This window comes from Syngnathoides biaculeatus, chromosome 23 (assembly GCF_019802595.1).
Source record: "Syngnathoides biaculeatus isolate LvHL_M chromosome 23, ASM1980259v1, whole genome shotgun sequence".
NCBI classification, from domain to species: Eukaryota; Metazoa; Chordata; class Actinopteri; order Syngnathiformes; family Syngnathidae; genus Syngnathoides; species Syngnathoides biaculeatus.
The window spans coordinates 18790831-18810455 of NC_084662.1; the positions used below are offsets into that span (position 1 = coordinate 18790831).

The 19625-nt window shown below is 40.8% G+C and overlaps 1 protein-coding gene across 5 annotated transcripts in view; it reads right to left on the minus strand.

Moving 5' to 3' along the window:
• LOC133496189 (centrosomal protein of 128 kDa-like) overlaps positions 1-19625 on the minus strand; it is a 59227-nt gene that overhangs the window by 20988 nt on the left and 18614 nt on the right. For 3 of the 5 annotated variants that reach the window (XR_009793736.1, XM_061811442.1, XM_061811443.1), the window contains exons 16-22: positions 18494-18640; positions 16615-16671; positions 11828-12020; positions 9845-9894; positions 7690-7713; positions 1199-1276; positions 1002-1115 (exon numbers count right to left, since the gene is read on the minus strand). Coding sequence is in view for 3 of the 5 variants with exons in the window: in XM_061811442.1 (XP_061667426.1) it covers positions 1002-1115; positions 1199-1276; positions 7690-7713; positions 9845-9894; positions 11828-12020; positions 16615-16671; positions 18494-18640 (663 nt within the window). In the remaining 2 variants the exon portion in view is untranslated. Of the gene's footprint in view, positions 1-1001; positions 1116-1198; positions 1277-7251; positions 7335-7689; positions 7714-9844; positions 9895-11827; positions 12021-16614; positions 16672-18493; positions 18641-19625 lie in introns of those variants that run through there. The other 2 variants (XR_009793737.1, XM_061811444.1) reach the window with 2 other exon arrangements.

Here is a 19625-nt window from a genome sequence, read left to right on the forward strand (position 1 = left end):
ATGTTTACTTGGGTAATCTTCGATATGTTTGTTTGATGACCTTAAGCACTAAAGTGGGGAAAGTATGCAAAAAATAGTTTTTCAGTCTTTGAAAAGTGAATAACGCTCAAAATCATTTGAATTTTTACAAAAGCAAAACAATTAGTGCACCAAATTGGTTGACTCTATGCAACAAGACACACAGCAGTTCTCAGAGACAGTATTCATGTAATAAATTACTGCAAATATTTATAGAAAATAAAAAAATGCAAGTATTTCTTATATGTTTATTAAAATTATATTTTGGGGAATAGCATATTGAATTGCTTCATCTTCATATTTTGATTTGGGAAAGAATGCATTCCCAATGCATTTGCATGTATAGAAATAAATGCTACTTTAAGGATTTTGAAACTGTTATCATTTTGTGTATTTGTAAGTACAATATATACTACTTAAAATAAATATGAAAATGGAAATAGCGTAGCTTCATCAATTACCTATAGGGATACAATGATTTAAGTTTTTTACTTCCGATTTCCGAAATTAGGTAAAGCAGGGCACTACAGGCCCAACTGAACAATTTTGAAAAAAATCCCCATGTGTTTTCATTGACAGTTTGCAAAACACCTTATAAAACACTCATCCCACCGAGTTGCTGCAAGTGTCTGGCTAAGGTGCGAGCTTCTAGTCACTTTGTAATTGGTTAAAGTTGACCATAAATGTAGGGATTTGAAATCTGAAAGATTGAACAGGATAACAGATACTATTGGTGATGAACAGATGGAGGAAAAATTTGTTCTTAATACACTGTGCAGTACAGGATAATCACTTGGGATGCTATTTTTCTGATTTGGAACAGAGGGAAAATGCTGAAACTGGACCCAATCATCAGTAATTAATGTAACCTGCTTAAATGTGAATCACTTCAATTAGTAGCAGAAGTAGAAACTTGGCAAGATGTTGTCTGGGAGCAGTCTCTGGTAAGGCACAAACTCAACTGTGTTGGGTGTGACTCGTACCCTGTACTCGTGGATTTTGCGTTGCGACTCATCAAGCTGGTGCTGCAGGTCCCAGACAATTTCTTTGTGTTTGGAGTAGCACTGCTCGACCACTTCCTTCTGCCGTTGTGACTCCTGATGAAATCAGATCGAAGTCATGTAATATCCAAATGTTAAATATTGCTTCAAAAAATATGTAAAATTAACACAGCCCCAACCTCTAAGTCTTTGAAATTGTCTATCAGATACAGTTGATCTGGAATTGACTTCAAGTAGTCCATTGCTGCTCTTGATTTCTAGTAATAAAAGAAAAGAGAATGTAAAGTAGCACTGATTTACATTTACAACCTAAATTCAAAAGCTTGTTCTCATAATTTTTTTACATTATTTTCAACAGCCTATTCTCTTATTTTTGTAGTTTTTCCTCTTTGCTGCACTGCTTGTAGGTACTTATATATGCATGTTTTTCTGTTTCTGAGTTCCGTCTTTACGTGCTGCCATTTCAATTTGATCTGCGTAGGGCCTTCAGAGTCAGTACTGCTGGTTGATCGATAGTTTAAACTATATTAGTTCCACAAGCGATTATTTTTAACCTATGAGATTTCTATTTCGCCTCACAAGGCCTGTGAGCTGGCACACAGTCACGTCAGCATTTGTCTGTCCTCTGATTGGTCAGCGAGAGCAAAACTTATCTTAGAATTTCAACTAGCAGTCGTTTTTCAGTGGATTGAGTTCATTCAGGCTTCAATGGCTTCAGTTGTGTTTGGTGGCCTCAGTAATGCATCACTGCTTTTTGCAGATGATGTTGTTCTATTGGTTTCATCAAGACGTGATCTCCAACTCTCACTGGAGGGATTGGCAGCCAAGTGTAAAGCAGCTGGGAACTCCAAAACTCCAGCAGCAACTCCAAATCTGAGACCATGGTCCTCAGCCAGAAAAGGGTAGCATGCCCCGCACAGGTCGGATTAAATCCTGCCCTAAATGGAGGAGTTCCAGGTTTTTGGGGTCTTGTTCACGAGTGAAAGAAGAGCGGAACAAGACTTTGACGGGTGGATTGGTGCAGCGTCTGCAGTGATGCGGACTTTGAATTGTTCCGTTGTGGTAGAGGTGGAGTTAAGACGAAAGGCAAAGTTCTCAATTTACCGGTTGATCTACGTTCCGACCCTCACCTGTGGTCACGAGCTATGGGTCATGACCGAAAGAGCAAGATCGCAGATAAATGCGGTTGAAATGAATTTCCTCCACAGGGTGTTCCGGCTCTCCCTTAAAGGGCCACTGTCATGAAATACATGATTTTTAGTATGTTATTAATGAAAAAAACGGCAGACGACATGGACCCATAAATTTTTTTCACCACAAAACATGATTTTGACGTATACAGCTTTTTGTAACGCCCGCCATGAAAATCCTCTCGAGGGATTTGTTTTCGAAAAGAAGCAGGAAGTGACTTACAGGGTAGTGGCGCACTCAAGCAGGCTCGTATGTTTCTATTAGTTTTACCTCCGGAAAGGTAGCTCATTGTTCCTTCGTGTTAGCCAAAATGCCGGCTCGTTGCATTGCTGGACATTGCTTGAACACTCGGGAGGATGGATTTACCCTTCATAAGTTTGCAAGAGACCCAGTTCGTCGTGAAAAATGGATTGCACGGGTGCAGAGGACGAGCGCTTCGAGGGTTCCAAATCACTGGTAGGTGTGTATATAGCTACTAAAAAAAATAATAGTTTAGGGCGGACCACGTAATCGGTCTCTCATAACGTAACAAATGATTTGCGTACGTATGAGAGGCGTGCTAAATGTGTCGATGTGCACATCAGATGGCGTCGGGCTGCTGCGTCGCTTCGCCAGCGAAGGCTGCGCATCGGGTTCGCGGAAGGCGGCGGCTCTGTACAACGCTGCAGACAATGCCAAACTCAGCCGCGTGCGACGACAACGCCGTAAAGCGCCCTGGCTCGACGGTGTTGTTCATCGTGGACGGCGGCAGCTACGAACAACGCCCTAAAGCAGCCGAGCTCGGCTCTGTGATAAGCCTCCTCGGCGCCAAAAATGAGCCACACCGGCCGGCTGCGATGAGCCGCAATGGCTCATCTCTGCCGCGGAAGTGGATCGGACGGGGAGGCGGTTTGGCCGAGATAGCATATCATCTGAATATGGCTCGAAACAATAGTGTAATATTGCCCCGGTAACTTAACTCGGTGTGTGATGCTCTCCTTTTCGAAAAGAGCTTCCATGTCAGAAGGGGCGTGTTTGTCTTCCATAGTAGGGTCCACCGCGTGTTTTCATTGGCGAATGTCTAGGTGACATCACGGACAGGGGATGCAGCCAATATGGCGACCACTTGGATGTTGTAGAATGACACTTCTGCAACTTTGCGCATGAATGACGCGCTCTCCGCTCACATTTATTTTTTCGTATAGACATTGAAGTTAATAATGTTATATACATTTTTCATTACAATAACTATTTTAGAATGCTTATAGGGATGACACTTGACCTTTAAAGATAGGGTTGCAGAGCCGCTGCTCCTTTGCATTGAGAGGAGCTAGATAAGGTGGCTGGGGCATCAGATCCGGATGCCTCCTAGACGCCTCCCTTCTAAGGTGTTCTGGGCACGTCCTACCGGGAGGAGACAGCGAGAACGACCCAGGACACTCTTGAGGGATTACATCTCTCGGCTGGCCTGGGAACACCTTGGATGTCATCAGAAGAGCTGGATGGACTGGCTGGGGAAAAGGAAGTCTGGGACGCCTTCTGCTAAAGCTCCTGCCGCGCAACTCAATCTCGGATATGCGGTGGAAGATGGATGGATGTGTAGATTATTATGTATACATTATTGTGTGGATATGGTGAGTATCAAGACTGCATTTTATTGAGTAGTTTGTGTGGTTTGTCATGTACTGTAATTACAGATTACATGTACTGTAATTACAGATGCTGACCTGCTCCAAATATACATGCTGCAATTATATTTGGTTTTTATGTAGTAGCACACTGATGATTTCTATTACTGTGACCTGATAGTGGTGGTATTAAGAGGTCGATTCAGACACCTAACTCCCTACTGAAGGCTCACCTACCACATGCACAACCCGTCACTGATGAAAAAATATTTGCTTTGCATGTTAACATCTTACAATATACTTTGAAAACTAACAACATGAATTACAAGAAGACAAGTACAAGTAATAGCCAAGTGAGAATCAAAGCAACTGAACAATGAGCTTCCTTCCTTGAATTCTCCTTCAAATTTCCCTAACTAATGTTTACAGCCTGGTTCAAAATAAAGAAACTAATCCCGCAAAGAGGGAAAGTGAAATGAGGCATCGTTTCCAGTCAAGAGACCCATCTGAAGCACTGATTATATGCGACGGCTGCACGACTACATCTGATCTCTGTGGATAATAACTGCTCCGGATCATGTGGCAGCGCATTTGTATTTGCGCAGATGATGGAAGAAGCTGTCCAGTAACAATGGTCCACAGTTGGTCCATTATTGTTCCTTTCGTGGCAAACCAGAATGGGACCTTTTCCCCATCCGTTATCGCCTGCACCCACAGTTACTTTGGGTTGTTGTTGAATCTATACCGATTGTAATGTTGCTGGTCGCTATTCAAATAACGACTCCTGAGCCATTTGTATTCAGCTGTAGTGATAGGTTTAAAAAAACAACATGCTTGACTGCCAACAGGCATAATCTTCTCCTGTTGGTCAAAACAAAAGCTAAATGAAGACCTTTGTTAGCTTGCTGTCAGTCCATTTTTTGATGAAGCAGCAGCACAATCTATTTCTCTTGCCATCATTTAATAGCCTCCTGACCTAAGTCAGATGGAGCCATTTGGCTGCAAAGATGCAGTTTTTACATTGTGCTACTCTGATTGCTATACTGGACGACACACTCTCATACACGGATGACACCCACCCGGGCAGAGCAGAAAGTGGGTCGATGCATCCTACTGTTGGAGAAATGATTTATCTTGATGGTGGTCCGCAGTCAGTTGTTCACTAACATGAGACTTGAGGGGGCAAGCAAGCTGCATAACTCCAAGAGATCTATTTTTTATTAAACAAGCAACAATAGCACGTTTTGAGCACCAATCACTTTTGTTACTGATACTGTATTTAATATCACACTAGTTGTAGTGTGTTTGCATGGATGGCAATGATATTTGTATTTTTTTACCTTATCCGAAATAACAGCCGCAAGTTCCATTCATTATTCCATTTACATGTTGGGAAACAAAGTCCAGAGTTTGATAACACTCATTTTAGATTTACATTTCCATCAGAACTCTCAATTCATACTGTACATCCCTTGAAAAGAGTGGTTTCCCTCTTTCCACCCAGAGGTGCTTGTTCTTTTTAGCAGTAATCTTAAATATTGAAATGTTAAAATTCAATGTAAAAATTATCCTCCCATTAAACAAACCGAGGGCAGAATATGTCAAGCAACTGTAGCTACTCCAAAACTGTTAAAACATGGTGTGGGAACTAATGTTGAGTTATTATAAGGTATTCATATACAGTGAAGAAAACAAGTATTTGAACACCCTGCTATATTGCAAGTTCCCACTTAGAAATCATGGAGGGGTCTGAAATTTTCATCGTAGGTGCATGTCCACTGTAAGAGAGATAATCTAAAAAACCTCCAGAAATCACAATGTATGATTTTCTTAATGATTTGTGAGATACAGCTGCAAATAAGTATTTGAACACCTGTCTATCAGCTAGAATTCTGAACCTCAAAGACCTGTTAGTCCACCTTTAAAACTCCAATTCCAATCCATGTATTATCCTGAATCAGATGCACCTGTGTGAGGTCGTTAGCTGCATAAAGACATCTGTCCACCCCATACAATCAGCAAGACTCAAAACTGTAACATGGCCAAGACCAAAGAGCTGTCCAAAGACACCAGAGATAAAATTGTAGAACTCCACATGGCTGGAAAGGGTTACGGAGAAATTGCCAAGCGGCTTGGTGAAAAAAGGTCCACTGTTGGAGCAATCATTAGAAAATGGAAGAAGCTAAACATGACGGGCAATCTCAATCAGAGTGGAGCCTCGTGTAAGATATCAGCTCGTGGTGTCTCAATGATCCTTAGAAAGGTGAGGAATCAGCCCAGGACTACACGACAGGACTTGGTCAATGACCTGAAAAGATCTGGGAGCACCATTTCCAAGGTGACTGTTGGTAATACACTAAGACGTCAGTGTTTGAAATCATGCATGGCACAAAAGGTTCCCCTGCTTAAACCAGCACATGTCAAGGCCCTTCTTAAGTTTGGCAATGACCATTTGGATGATACAGAGTAGTCATCGGAGAAGGTTTGTGGTCAAATGAGACCAAAATGGAACTTTTTGGTCATAATTCCACTAACCGTGTTTGGAGGAAGACAAATGATGAGTTCCATCCCAAGATCACCATCCCTACTGTGAAGCATGGTAGCATCATGCTTTGGGGGTGTTTTTCTGCACATGGGACAGGACCACTGCACTGTATTAAGGAGATTAAGGATGACTGCGGCCATGTATTGTGAGATTTTGGGGAACAACCGCTTTCCCTCAGTCAGACCATTGAAGATGGGTCGTGGTTGGGTCTTTCAACATGACAATGCCCCGAAGCACACAGCCAGGAAAACCAAGGAGTGGCTCCGTAAGAAGTATTTAAAGGTTCTGGCGTGGCCTAGCCAGTCCCCAGACCTAAACCCATTAGAAAATCTTTGGAGGGAGCTGAAACTCTGTTTCTCAGCGACAGCCGAGAAACTTGTGTGATCTAGAGAAGATTTGTGTGGAGGAGTGGGCCAAAATCCCTCCTGCAGTTTGTGCAAACCTGGTGAACAACTACAGGAAACGTTTGACCTCTGTAATTGCAAACAAAGCCTACTGTGTCAAATATGAACATTGGTTTTCTCAGGTGTTCAAATACTTATTTGCAGCTGTATCTCACAAATCATTAAAAAAAAAATCATACATTGTGATTTCTGGATTTTTGTTTTTAGATTATCTCTCTCACAGTGGACATGCAGCTTCGGTGAAATTTTCAGACCCCTCCATGACTTCTAAGTGGCAGAACTTGCAATATAGCAGGGTGTTCAAATACTTGTTTTCTTCATTGTATATGAATACCTGATAATAACTCAACAATAGTTCCCACACCAAGTTCTAACAGTGTTGGAGTAGCTACAGTTGCTTGACATACTCTGCCCTCGATTTGTTTAATGGGAGGAAAATTTTTACATTAAATTTTTACATTTCAATATTTAAGATGTTCAAATACTTATTTTCTTCGCTGTAGATGTCCCGGTCCAACTTTTCACTTCCGATCTGATTGCAGCCTTGAAATTTGTCCAATCGCTTCATCTGGTGCGAGAAAAATTGATCCATTTATTATATTAGAAAATCCTAAAAAAATAACTTGAAAACACGAAATTGCCCATAGGTGTGATATTGTAGGTAGGTAGGTATTCCTGTCCAATCTGATAGTAGTTTTTTTTTTTTTTTTCTGATATTGATGTAAAAGATCCGATCGGGACATTTCAATATACATATTCCATACTGTAACAGCAAGAAAACCTAGCGTTTTTCTACTCTGAACGGGACAATACTTTGCTGTTTAAATGGCAGCTTCTTATTTTGCTTTGAAATAGATATAATTGCACCTGATCTACAATTTCAAAGTAGTGCTTACTTTTTTCCACTAAAAATGAGACCTTACCATCTCTAGATCCGAAACCCGATCCTGGAAAGACACAAAAGATGGCAGATGATCACAAAAGTGCCAGAGGAACATTAACACGGCTATGTATTGTATAGCGATGTTAAGGTCAGGTAATTTGCTCGAATACTAAAAGGTCGATAATAAACGAGAAACAAGGGAAACAAATGTTGTGGATTTGAAACGTATTCAGTTCAGCAGACAATTGGCTTCTTATTCCATACACACAAAGGCTATTTTCTCTGACTGCATTTCAGGCTTCTGTCAGATGTCCGCTCGGTAACAACGCATGAAAGTGATGTGGTGATTGTTAACTGCTACTCTAACACACACACTTGCTTCTCCCCCATCTGTTTCATATGCATTGGAAATTTCTAACAGCTTTTTTTTATGATGAAAGTTTTTACCCCATTTCTCTTTCCAATTTCCTTTTTACATCTCTCTCTTCTCATCCTTCATAATTAATGGCTCGACTGGGTATGAGACAGCTGAATAATTGCACACAAGTTTTGCCAGGTGCCGTCAAGTCGTAACAGATGGATCCCAGGTATCCAGCGCTTGGCAAGTGAATGTGTACGTCTGGTGGTAGTGAGCAAGAGGCCAAGGGAGGTGCTGGTGGGTCAATCCAACTTAGTAAAGGTCCTTCCTGCTTGATGTTGCGGCACTGTGGGATAGAGACAAGGCCGCTGGTGGCTTTCAAACACCAAGGCCTCATGTCTGCTGCAATTAACTATGTGTCCAGCCACGACTGCAAGATGTCAGACTGAGTGCTCTAGACTCATGTGTCCAGCACCACAACACAGCTGACCAATGGTCCCTGCTCGTACTCCAAACGAATAAACGAAATAAAATGTGTATTTATTATGAATTCAATCCATCCAAGCTTTTCTGAACTGTTTATCCTCAAGAGGGTCATGTGCATGCTGGAGACTATTCCAGCTAACTAAGAGCAAGAGTCGGGGTACACTCTGAACTGACTGCTACCCAATCACAGGGCACATACAAACAAACAACCATTCACACACACATTCACACCTCCGGGAACTTTAGTCTTCAATCAACCTAGCATGCATGTTTTTGGGATGTGGCAGGAAACCAGAGTATCCGGAGAAAATCCATGCAGCCACGGGGAGAACTTGCAAATTTCACACAGGCGTTTTTTTTTTTTTGGGTGGTGCCGCAGATGAAGGGTACCAGCAAATGCAAAGACTAAGCATGTGATTGCTGACTCATGATTTGCTTCTGCGGAGACAGCTCCAACTTTCTCTGGAGATGCGAGTTTCCAAAAAGTGGATTTCTATAATAGTGCCATTTTGCAATACCAAGTGAAATATCTCCTTTTTGATTGAACAATTATTTATTTTATGTGCAAAGTGGATCAAGTGTAATGCAAAAAGAACACTGTAAATATTTCCAAATGTTCAGTCATAGCAAGTCATATGTTGGTGAATAATATATACCTGTTGTCCTGGTGGATTTTAGAAGTTTCTCACAATGTTTAAAGTTCTTGTGTCAGTTGGGTTTAAAAAATGAAATAGTAGTGAATTTTCTCCCGACAAAAGGGAGGGGAACTTGGCTTTTATTTTTAAGGCACTCTGATATCTTGTAAGTAAGATGTGCATAAATGGCATTGAGCTTTTTTGTGCTTTCCCATACTTTGTGAACTTTCTTGTCACACATCTGTGTGTGGATGGTGGTATGTGCAATGGATCTAGCTGTCTGCTTTCAAGGAGTACAATACAGCCTACGATGAGAACAGTGAAGAAAAAAAGTAACTAAGAAAGAAGGCCGGTTTCGGCCCAGTACAGATAGATATCTGGTATCGGTACTCACCCATCCCTAGTTTTAGCATCAAGTGACCAACTTCCCAAAAACAGTTATCTAATTCGTCACGCGTCAATTTGATTTTGTCAGAGAGTAATTTATTTTTACCTTTTTTATCACATGCGTGAAGCAATCATTCTTTTCTTATGCCTTATATATACAACGCTATCCAAGGTTTTGCAATGAAACGTCTTGGAAGACACCTGAAGCCTGATGCAAACGACCTGACCCAGTCATACTGTGGTCGCACTCTTTCCTGATATTCGTTCGACCCCCAATTAGCAATTGAATAAATACACACACTACAAAGTAAAGAAAAATGCATGCTAACCTGAAGGTTTCTCATTTCTTCATCCTTCTTGCGATTCCCCTCTAAGAGTTCTAAAGGAAAAGCAGATGAGCTTTACATATTTTATCTTCCACCAAATGTATTTATTCTTAATGTTGTAAAAGTAGAAACTTTAATCACTGGCAAGCTTAATCAGCGAATATGCTCCATGTTTTAGTTGAACTGGTACAGAAAAGTCTACAACTAAAATAAACAGCCCTTGAATTAAAGTCTTTTTAACCACACGTCTTGGTTCTGCTTGCTGGTGATTGCAGTATCTAATTGTTACAATCACAGATTGTTTGTCTAATTAGATGTTTATTTGGTAACTGATTGTATTTCACACTACTACAATATTTACATATTTTACATGATGCTGTGCTAAATTAACATTTCAAGCCGTTTCAATTAACTGCCAGAAAGACATTACAGCATTAATCAAAATGAGGGAATGTTCAAAAACATTTTCTCACATGTGAAAATGATCTGAAAGTAAAATTGCTCCTGTAATTACACTTGCTGTCTTATATTGATTGGTCTGAGAACACAGTTAGATAGGCATTTGCAGAATTGGAATTGTATTCAAACACATTCACTGCCAGCATTAAGTGCCTTCTAATGCACAAAGCGCTCCCCTGACAAATAAACAAAACACTGATGTCTCCAGCTCCTTTTCTCAAACCACTTGCCCTTGGAAATGCCTCCAAAAACATTACTTGCTAACCGTACAAAATGTTTATTTGCTCATCTCAAATTCAACATGAAATATGTTACAGCCTGGAGAAAGAGGACGCCTCCACCTTTTCAACCATGGAAACACTTGAAAATGCCAAATCCCGTTTTGGACATGAATCACATATCTCTCAAACTGATCTGTATTTAACTCCAGTTTTAGCTCAGGAAAAGAACATCTTGGAGACAATAAATGCAAATTATTGTATTGATTCATCAGGTCAAGCAATGTTCCAAATCTGAGAGGACTAAAACAAAATTGAGATAAATAATGAATAAGTGTGGGGAATAGTTCTGCTGAATGGTGCCATTAACATTCAGTTGCCTGAGGTGAGCAATTAAGTGGCTTTAATATAAACATTGCTCATATTAGAATTTGATGGACGACTTGCTGATCAAACGCTAACAAAGGTTATGAGCTTTCAGCAATGGTAATTGCAGCATTGTCGAGAAGCCGTTAAATCATTTGTACACTGCTAACTATAATAACAACATCAGTTATTCAATTTCCTCTCAAAAAGATGGAAGCTACTTTTGTACAAATGGCTGATTGGTTCCAGCGATACTGATGTTGACAGCCCTGGGCATCCGTAACCATAAAAAATGAGCTGACCTGCTGATGAAATGAATCTTTAATCGTGATGATCTAGACATCACATCATTACTGGATAAGAGGTGAGGGAAGATTATGAAGAGATGAAGTGTATGAAATGCTGAGGAGAGCTTCTGCCGAGGTGAAGAAGAGGAAACAGATAAAATCAGACACGAAGGGAATACAGTCTGGGATGCTGACATAGTTTAAAAGGATCACAGAGTCAAGCAAAAGCCATTAAAATTAGAGGGTAAATTTTCCTACTGACATTTTTTTCCCATTACATTAGATTAAGATTAGGGTAGATTAGATTAATAAAGAATTAAAATAAGAATGTCATCAGTGTCCATTCTCATCATTTTATGTCATTCTCACAAACTGAAGTGAAAATAACAGACGTTCCAATAAAATGCTTCATCTTTTGCTTTTTATAATAGCTGAGCCTTGGCAGAGGTCTGCGCTCAAGTGAGTGCTGTTCTAATTGAAATCCTTTATTTCTTTGCTCTATAAGAATCCTCTGCATGCATTGCGTTTACCCAGTTTTCCTTGTGGTGTTAGCACATACAAATTGGGCCAATTTCACTATGGCTTGCATGAGGAGGACTGTACCCAAAAACAGGATTGACATTACATCACAGCAATAGCAGTGAGTGATTGTGTACCTTTTTTTTCAGTGCTGATGGAGAGTAGCAGCTTTTCTTGTTCATCCAGGCGCTGAAGGAGAGCATCCTGGTCTGTGCTCCGCGTCTGCCTGAGTGCGTTTAGCTCGTCCCTGGTATGCTTGTGCTGCCTCCTCAGGCGCTGTTCTCTGGTGTCATGCTCCCGCACCTCCTCACGCAGCAAGCGTAGCTTGGCCTGTTTAGGTAGGACAAGCAAATACACACTGACTACATTGGATAAGGGTTTTGTACGAAGAGTAAACAAAAGTGGACATCTCAAGTGTATAACTTTGAGCAGACATCAGGTGAAACGGCAACCAATATATATGTATGGTGCAACAGAGGAAAACAACATATTTAGCTATGCCAGCAATGTCGCAGCAAGTAAATATAGCGAAAGTTAAACAATAAAACAGCCAACCAGAAATTGAATTATCTTTATGAAAGTTTGTGAAACGAGGCATACGTTATTGTGATGGATGATAAGCATTTTAACTAAGGATGCACCGATACTGATAAGAGTATGTGTTGATACTGTACATCTCTTACTCAAACTCATAAATACAAAATTTGCAATTAAATGGCACCTATACAATTTCACCAGCCTGACATACAGTATACCTTTTGGGGCTAGGCGTTAAGTCAGCTCTGTTACAAGATATACACAGATGAGAACAGTTTTAGCTGACTGCAAATTATGCTCGGCAAAATAGATGATGAACTAGAGAAAGTGCTAATGGCCCATGGTTCCTTAGATTACTCTGCTTTACTGTACATGGATGTGTGGCAAGTGATGGTGTGATAATGTATCATTTTACTTTTCCTGCTGGTTTTACTTTATAAATAAATATACCTACGTAACTGAAATGTGTGGCAAGACTGTTAGAAAAACAGTTATTTTTAATATGGCAGTATAGACACTGTTTCTCAAAAAAAGTTATATTTGAGTGTTTAGGGATAGTATTTGATTAAAAGTAAATACGTTTTGATCACAATTGCAAGACAATGGTATTATCAAGTATCGCTACTTGGTGTTGGCGAGTACTCAAATGCAATTACTTATCCTTATATTCAGTCTATAAAACCAGGTCATGCCTAATTTCAACAACATTACCACTACATGTTCTTTAATAAAATATCACTGCTATATTTACATTTCTAGTGTGGAAAGCATTGAAGTCAATACCCAACTTCCGAGACTATAGAAAACAGCATATACTGTATTGTCCGTGCGGGAAATGGATCTTATTTATATAACAAACTGTAAACAGTGTTGTTGTTTTTTTTTTTTTTTTTTTTTTTTTTACTAGAGCTGACTGGCAGTATGAGATGCCACAGCATTGTGGAAATGTCAACTGTCCAAAAAAAAAAGAAAAAAAAACCCATACAGTTATGGACACACTACATCATATCTAAAATCTGACATCTATCATGCACTATCATCTGGCCACTCCACTGCATGTGACAATCTGAGCTTTGAGCAGCTACTTCAGCAACAGACTGCTCCAGCTACATTGTAGGAAACAACTACATTGTTCCCATCACCCATAAGTATGAACAAAATATTTCACAATATTTTTTTTTTGTGAGGAGGCAGGTATTACGTGCTTTAACAAACATACCCTAGTACAGTGTCATAAATAAACACGATCCAAGTGCAAATTCTCAATACTTTTTTCTTTATTTCTAACTTTTAACTATAAACCACCACTTCTGCCAATCCCTAATGCTGGAGTTCAACATTACAACAAAGCCTTAATTTCTTTTATATGACATGGGCTAAATGTCCATATATGTACCTGTGTCACCAAATAATCTAGCATGGGAATGTATAGGATAGCCACAAAACATGGAAAATAATTATTGACAAATATAGCAAGGTGTGTCAGAAGCTAAGACTCAATGACCCATAGGCTTCATCGGCATTGCCATCTTCTCTTGTTGTGGCCTGGGTGAAAATTACATTTTTTTTTCTTTTTAAACAAAAAATATTGTGGATTATAGCTTTAATGCTATATTTAAAATTGTTCTTGGCAGCCACGACAGCCTAGTTACAGGCCAGTAAGAAGAAACTATGATGGTTGAGAGACAACGCAGGGAGACGGGATGGGGTAACGTGACAGTCTGTGATTACGTTGCAACACTGTTCCACCGTGCTGGTGCTGACTCCTGAGCTATTCTCAGGCAGCAGAGCTTCATTGGACTCTGGCAGGCCACAAACTTGCTCCAAAACTGCCTGCTGTCCACATTTCAACAGTAAAAAGCCTTGTCGCCAGGTAAGAAACATGTACCAACACAAAGTTGAGCACATCCAGTATACATGTGCTTTGTTCAACTGATCAGAATCACAATCAGAATCAGCTTTAATGGCCAAGTGTGTAAAAACACAAGGAATTTTTCTTCTGCAGTTCGGTGCTGTCCTGGTACGACATTCAGAACAAAGGTTGTGTTGACCACACCAAACCTCCAGTCTTGCCCTTTCCTGTCAATGCATCGACTTGTCGCCGTCTTTGATGAGGCCGATGACCGTGGTGTCATCTGCGAATTTCAGGAGTTTGACAGTCGGTCCTTGTACAACCGGTGAGTTTGCGCCACAATGCCAGCAGTCTTTTAAGTAATATGTATATTTGGATAAAGATGTTTCCAAATTGTGTATTCTCGTTAATCTAAAGGTTTTTTTTTGTTGTTACATGCCCACTGTCCTTTTTCCATCTTATTACGCTGCTTTAACACAAATATTTACCCGTAGCGGAATTCACAAGAAAATAACACATCCTTAAACCAATTCACACCTTAAAGTGGGACTGACATCCCTATAAGCATTCTAAAATAGATATTGTAATGAAAAATACATAACAGTATTCACTTCAATGTCTATACGAAAAAAAAAGTGACCGGAGAGCGTCATCCATGCACAAAGTTGCGCAATTGAGTGTCCCTCGACATCCAAGTGGTCGCCATATTAGTCGCGCCCTCTGTCCTTGACGTCATCGTCACTTCCGTCGTTGAAAACGCGCAGTGCCTGCTACTATGGAAGCCGAACAACAGAGATATTCACTTTTTTCCGACGGCCCTTCTGACACCGAAGCTCTTTTCGAAAAGGACAACACCACACAACCGAGTGAAGTTACCGGGGCAATATTACACTATTGTTTCGAGCCCTCAGGGCATTACTACATTATTGTTTCGAGCCATATTCAGATGATATCTGATCACGGCCAAACCGCATCCTGTCCGATCCACTCCCGTGGCGGGGATGAGCCATTGCGGCTCATCGCAGCCGGCCGGTGTGGCTTATGACAGAGCCGAGCGGTGCTGCTTTAGTCACAGTCGAGCCGGGGTGCTTTATGCTCGCACGCAACTGAGTAACACATTCTCGGCTGGGTTCTTCAGAGCTGCCCCCGTCGCAAAGCCCGATGTGCAGCCTTCGCAGAAGCTGTGACCGCCGAACCGGGCGCCTCAGCCGGTGTGGCTGAGTTTCGGCGCCCGTGGTGGCATATAAGGACGAGGTGGAGCCGAGCTATGTTGCTTTTAGGGGTATGTTCAAAGTTGCCGCAGTACGTGATGAACACTATCGAGACATAGTTGGCTGGGCGACGCGCACTTCGACACATTTCATACGCGGATCTTTTATTACGTTATGAGAGAGACAGATTACATGGTCTGCCCCAAACTATTATTTTTTTAAGTAGCTGTATGCGCACATCAACACATTTCATACGCGGATCTTTTGCTACGTTATGAGAGAGACCGATTACGTGGTCTGCCCCAAACTATTTAGTTATTTTTTTAAGCTGTATACACACCTACCTGTTATTTGGAACCCACGAAGCTCTCGTCCTCTGCACCCGTGCAATCCATTTTTCACAACGAACAGGGTCTCTTTCAAACTTATGAAGGGTAATTCCATTCTCCCGAGTGTTCAAGCAATGTCCAGCAATGCAATGAGCCGGCATTTTGGCTAACACGAAGGAACAACGAGCTACCTTCCCAGGGGTAAAACTAATGGAAACAAATGAGTCCACTAGGGGAGGGCTCTGTTCTGTACGTCACTTCCTGCTTCTTCTCTAAAACAAATCCCTCGAGAGGATTTCCATGGTGGGAGTTACAAAAAGCTGTATGTCAAAATCATGTTTTGTGGTGAAAAAACATATATTGACTGTGGGTTTTTCATTAATAATAGACCAAAAATCATCCGTTTGATGACACTTGACCTTGAAAGTTACCCTTACCCTTTCCATAATGTAAACATGAAGCAGTTATCCAGAAGATATCAGTCAAGCCCAATAGCCAAAGTGAAGGAACTTGTTAAACGCAACTTAAAGTGCTGTGACAGGGCAATATCAAAGTCATTAAACAATCTTGGAAATGATTTTTTTTAATCTATTTCTTGTGCCATATCTTTGATCCCATCCAGTCCTAACAGGAGAGTTCCTGCGATATAAAAACCAAATAGCATAGGTAACGGTACTTTCCAAGATGTGGGTCCCGACTGCATTTACCTGGAAATTGGAAAAAATTAGCAGACTGAAAGAGGCCATACAACTCTACTGCCTGTAAGGCCCTAAACTGCAGCGCCTGTTTTCTCCAATAATAATCACTCGTTTGAGATTTAATTTCAGAAAATGTCTGTTAGAGGAACAAAAAATATTCATTCTCCCTGCTACAGAAGCCACACACCACATTCCTTCTAACAGTGTTGCACCCTTAATCTTTTTTGCTATAATTGAATTTGCTAGAAAAAATCTCTTGGTTGGTTGACTGAGTAACACTGCATGCAATATTCATACCTTTATCTCTGCTAGCCAAAGGGAGGGGTCTCTTACTAATCCAGCTTTCCTAGTTGCCTGTTAAAACAAATGAAGGCAATTGTAAGCTTTCCTGCATGCACGCAACACAAAAATAAAAATGAATGCAATCAAAATTAAAATTGTCACCGGTATTTTGTGCGTGGACGAAATACAAATCAATGAAAGATGACTGGTGTATAAGAATGAATACTGAAATCTGCCAAGCGAGTCATGTGTTGCAGCGTGACAGACACTCAGCCTGGCCGTCCTCTGCCACACGGGGTCTGGAGGTTGCCAGGCTGATCTTGCCAGCAGTATACCTAACATATACCATAATGTCATAGATTAAGCCATGCAAGCCATGCTTAAACCAACACGGACCTTTACAGTGAAACTGCAATTGGCTCAATAAATCATTGGCTCACGTTATCACGCCACAGTTATTTGAATAACTGTAGCAATTCTAAACCTAATACAGATGCTTCTGAAAACATTTCCCTTTTTTTCCAAACAGCCAAGAACATAAAGAAAAGTAAGCCACAGTGTGATAATAAATAACTTCAGTTGTTCTGCAAGTTTTATATTAGAACTAAAATGTCTTGTGTTACAAGCTAGATTGAAGTGAAAAGTGGGGCAAGACAAAAATACAGTTGGAACTTCAAATGTCTAATCTCTTAAAAAGTGTCACATTTGAGTGAAACCAATGCCATGCTCAAGGAAGTTTTTTTTGACAAAACATTTGATTTAAAAAAAAAAAACATTTTCATCACATTCACATGCACAATTGCTGTGGTATAATTATGAACTATCAGTCTGTACTCAAACGTAAATACTGGTACTCCTGCCCTCTGAAAAAAAAGGCTGTTGGTGCAACCCTGACGTACATGGCTGATTGTGCTTTCGGATGTGAGTTTTTGCTTCTGCACCCCCACTGACAAAGTTAAAATAGAATCTTGAGATTCTCCCCAAAACATTGCAAATGGAGGAAATTCAGGGAAAAGATAATTAAACCAAGTCACTTATCTTATCACAGCTGATACAGCGTGAAAAGCAGACTTGACCCATGATTGTTACCCAGTTTATGGAGTAGGAATTAATTGAAGGCAATTATAAGAAATGTAAACCATTACCAATAACACTTCCAAAATATTCCTCTGGCAATATCAGCCACTGCCAACGATTATTTAATTCCAACTGTCAATTTTAACTTCACCTCCCAGCACAACCCAACAATATGCATAAAAAGAGTGATGGAACAAGGGCATCAAAAGGTAACATAAACATGAGAAACCCCATTACTGTTAATGACTCCCCTCATTAAGGCTATAACTTGAGGGTTTTACTTCCTTTTAGAATGGCAGATCACAGATGAGGTGAGGGCATGAGGCGTTGACTTATGTGCCTGGTTCCAGAATTGCTGGTTAAGGTTGAGAAATCTACATGAGTAGCTCACGGATGGCTGGAGTGATAAAAGGAAATAAGCCTACATGGGGGGAAAAACAGTGTCAAAGGTCGCAAAAGCCTAAATCCTTTGAGATTTTGGACGTTTCTGTTCCCAGGTTTTGTGGGATGTTTTGAATGACTGTCATTTTTCAAGGTCCAAGACCCACAACTGCGGTCCAAATCCTTCATCAAAATATTAAAGAGTTGTGTATTGAAGAGGAAGTATTCATAGTAGATAAATGTGCATGCATCAATGCATTTCTCAGACGGTGTCAATGAATCATTCTATCACAAAGTCCTGTGATATCAATGAGGGTAGGGAGATGAGGTGGTGCACTATACAATGTAAACGTCAGGCCTCGGTATCTTTCGATGAAGGTGGATGCATGGTTGATGTATAACCAACAAGGAAGCAAGGTAAAACAGCATGCAGTACCTGAAACCTGTCGTCACCATTATCTGGCAGGCCTTGGAGAGCGGCATCAAGTTCATCACTGATGGAGGAAAGAAGTGTCCCATGTTCTACTTCCATCTGTGCTACCTTCTCTTCCAATTGAACATGTCCTCGTTCATCTGACCTGACCTATGGAGGGTATGACCACACTGGGAGTTGGAAAGGAAATACTGTACTGGAGTTACATTTTGTTGTGAATAAGAAACAACTGCAAATATTTACCTTTTTGTAATAAACAGTAAGAAAAAAAAGTACATTAGAACCAGATTAATACAGTTAAAAAAAAAATCCACAGACAACCTTCGGCATCAAAGTGTCATTTGCTTTCCTCCCACACAAACAGACCTGTTTAACCATTTTCCTCCGGTCTAGTCTGCCAATATTTTCATGGTCTCTTCCAGGGCACAGTCAATCAATATGTCAAGGGCACAGGAACTAACTGATCAGTGTTGCCGCAGGACTGTGGGTCATCATTCTGTCTCTTCATGATAAACTACCCACGCTACATAAAAAACAACCCTCCCCCCATCCCCATTCAGGCAATTTGGATTCAATACATGGATGCCCTGAAGAGATCCTCCTACTTATGTGGTCCGTCAGAGAGGAGAGTGAAGACTCCACCTGCTGCTGTAAAACACTGACAATTTTATGTAGCAGCCTTTTGAAATAGTGCTGATATGCCACTAATCTAACCTTTCAATCCTTCTGAGAGTTTGCATGATCACATGATCTTGCCTTGAATACATGGCTGTACGTACTGCTACAGGAAGAACATTATATTTTTGGGGAGCATAAAATAAAATGAAAACTTCTACTTATTTGTTCCTGCAATAGAGGTCATGAGGGTAGTAGCTTAAGCATGGATGCTCAAAATTCCCTCTCTTCTGGTACTTCATCCAGGCCTTCCGGAGGATCCCGAGGCATCCCAAGGCCAGCCGAGAGATGTGGTCTCTCCAGCGTGTCCTGGGTCCTTCCCGAAGTCTCCTTCCGGTAGAATGTGCCCGAAAGACCTCACCACGGAGGTAGCCAGGATCTTGTTCTTTCGGTCATGACCCACAGCTCGTGACCAAAGGTGAGGGAAGGAACGTAAATTCACCGGTTAATTGAGAGCGTC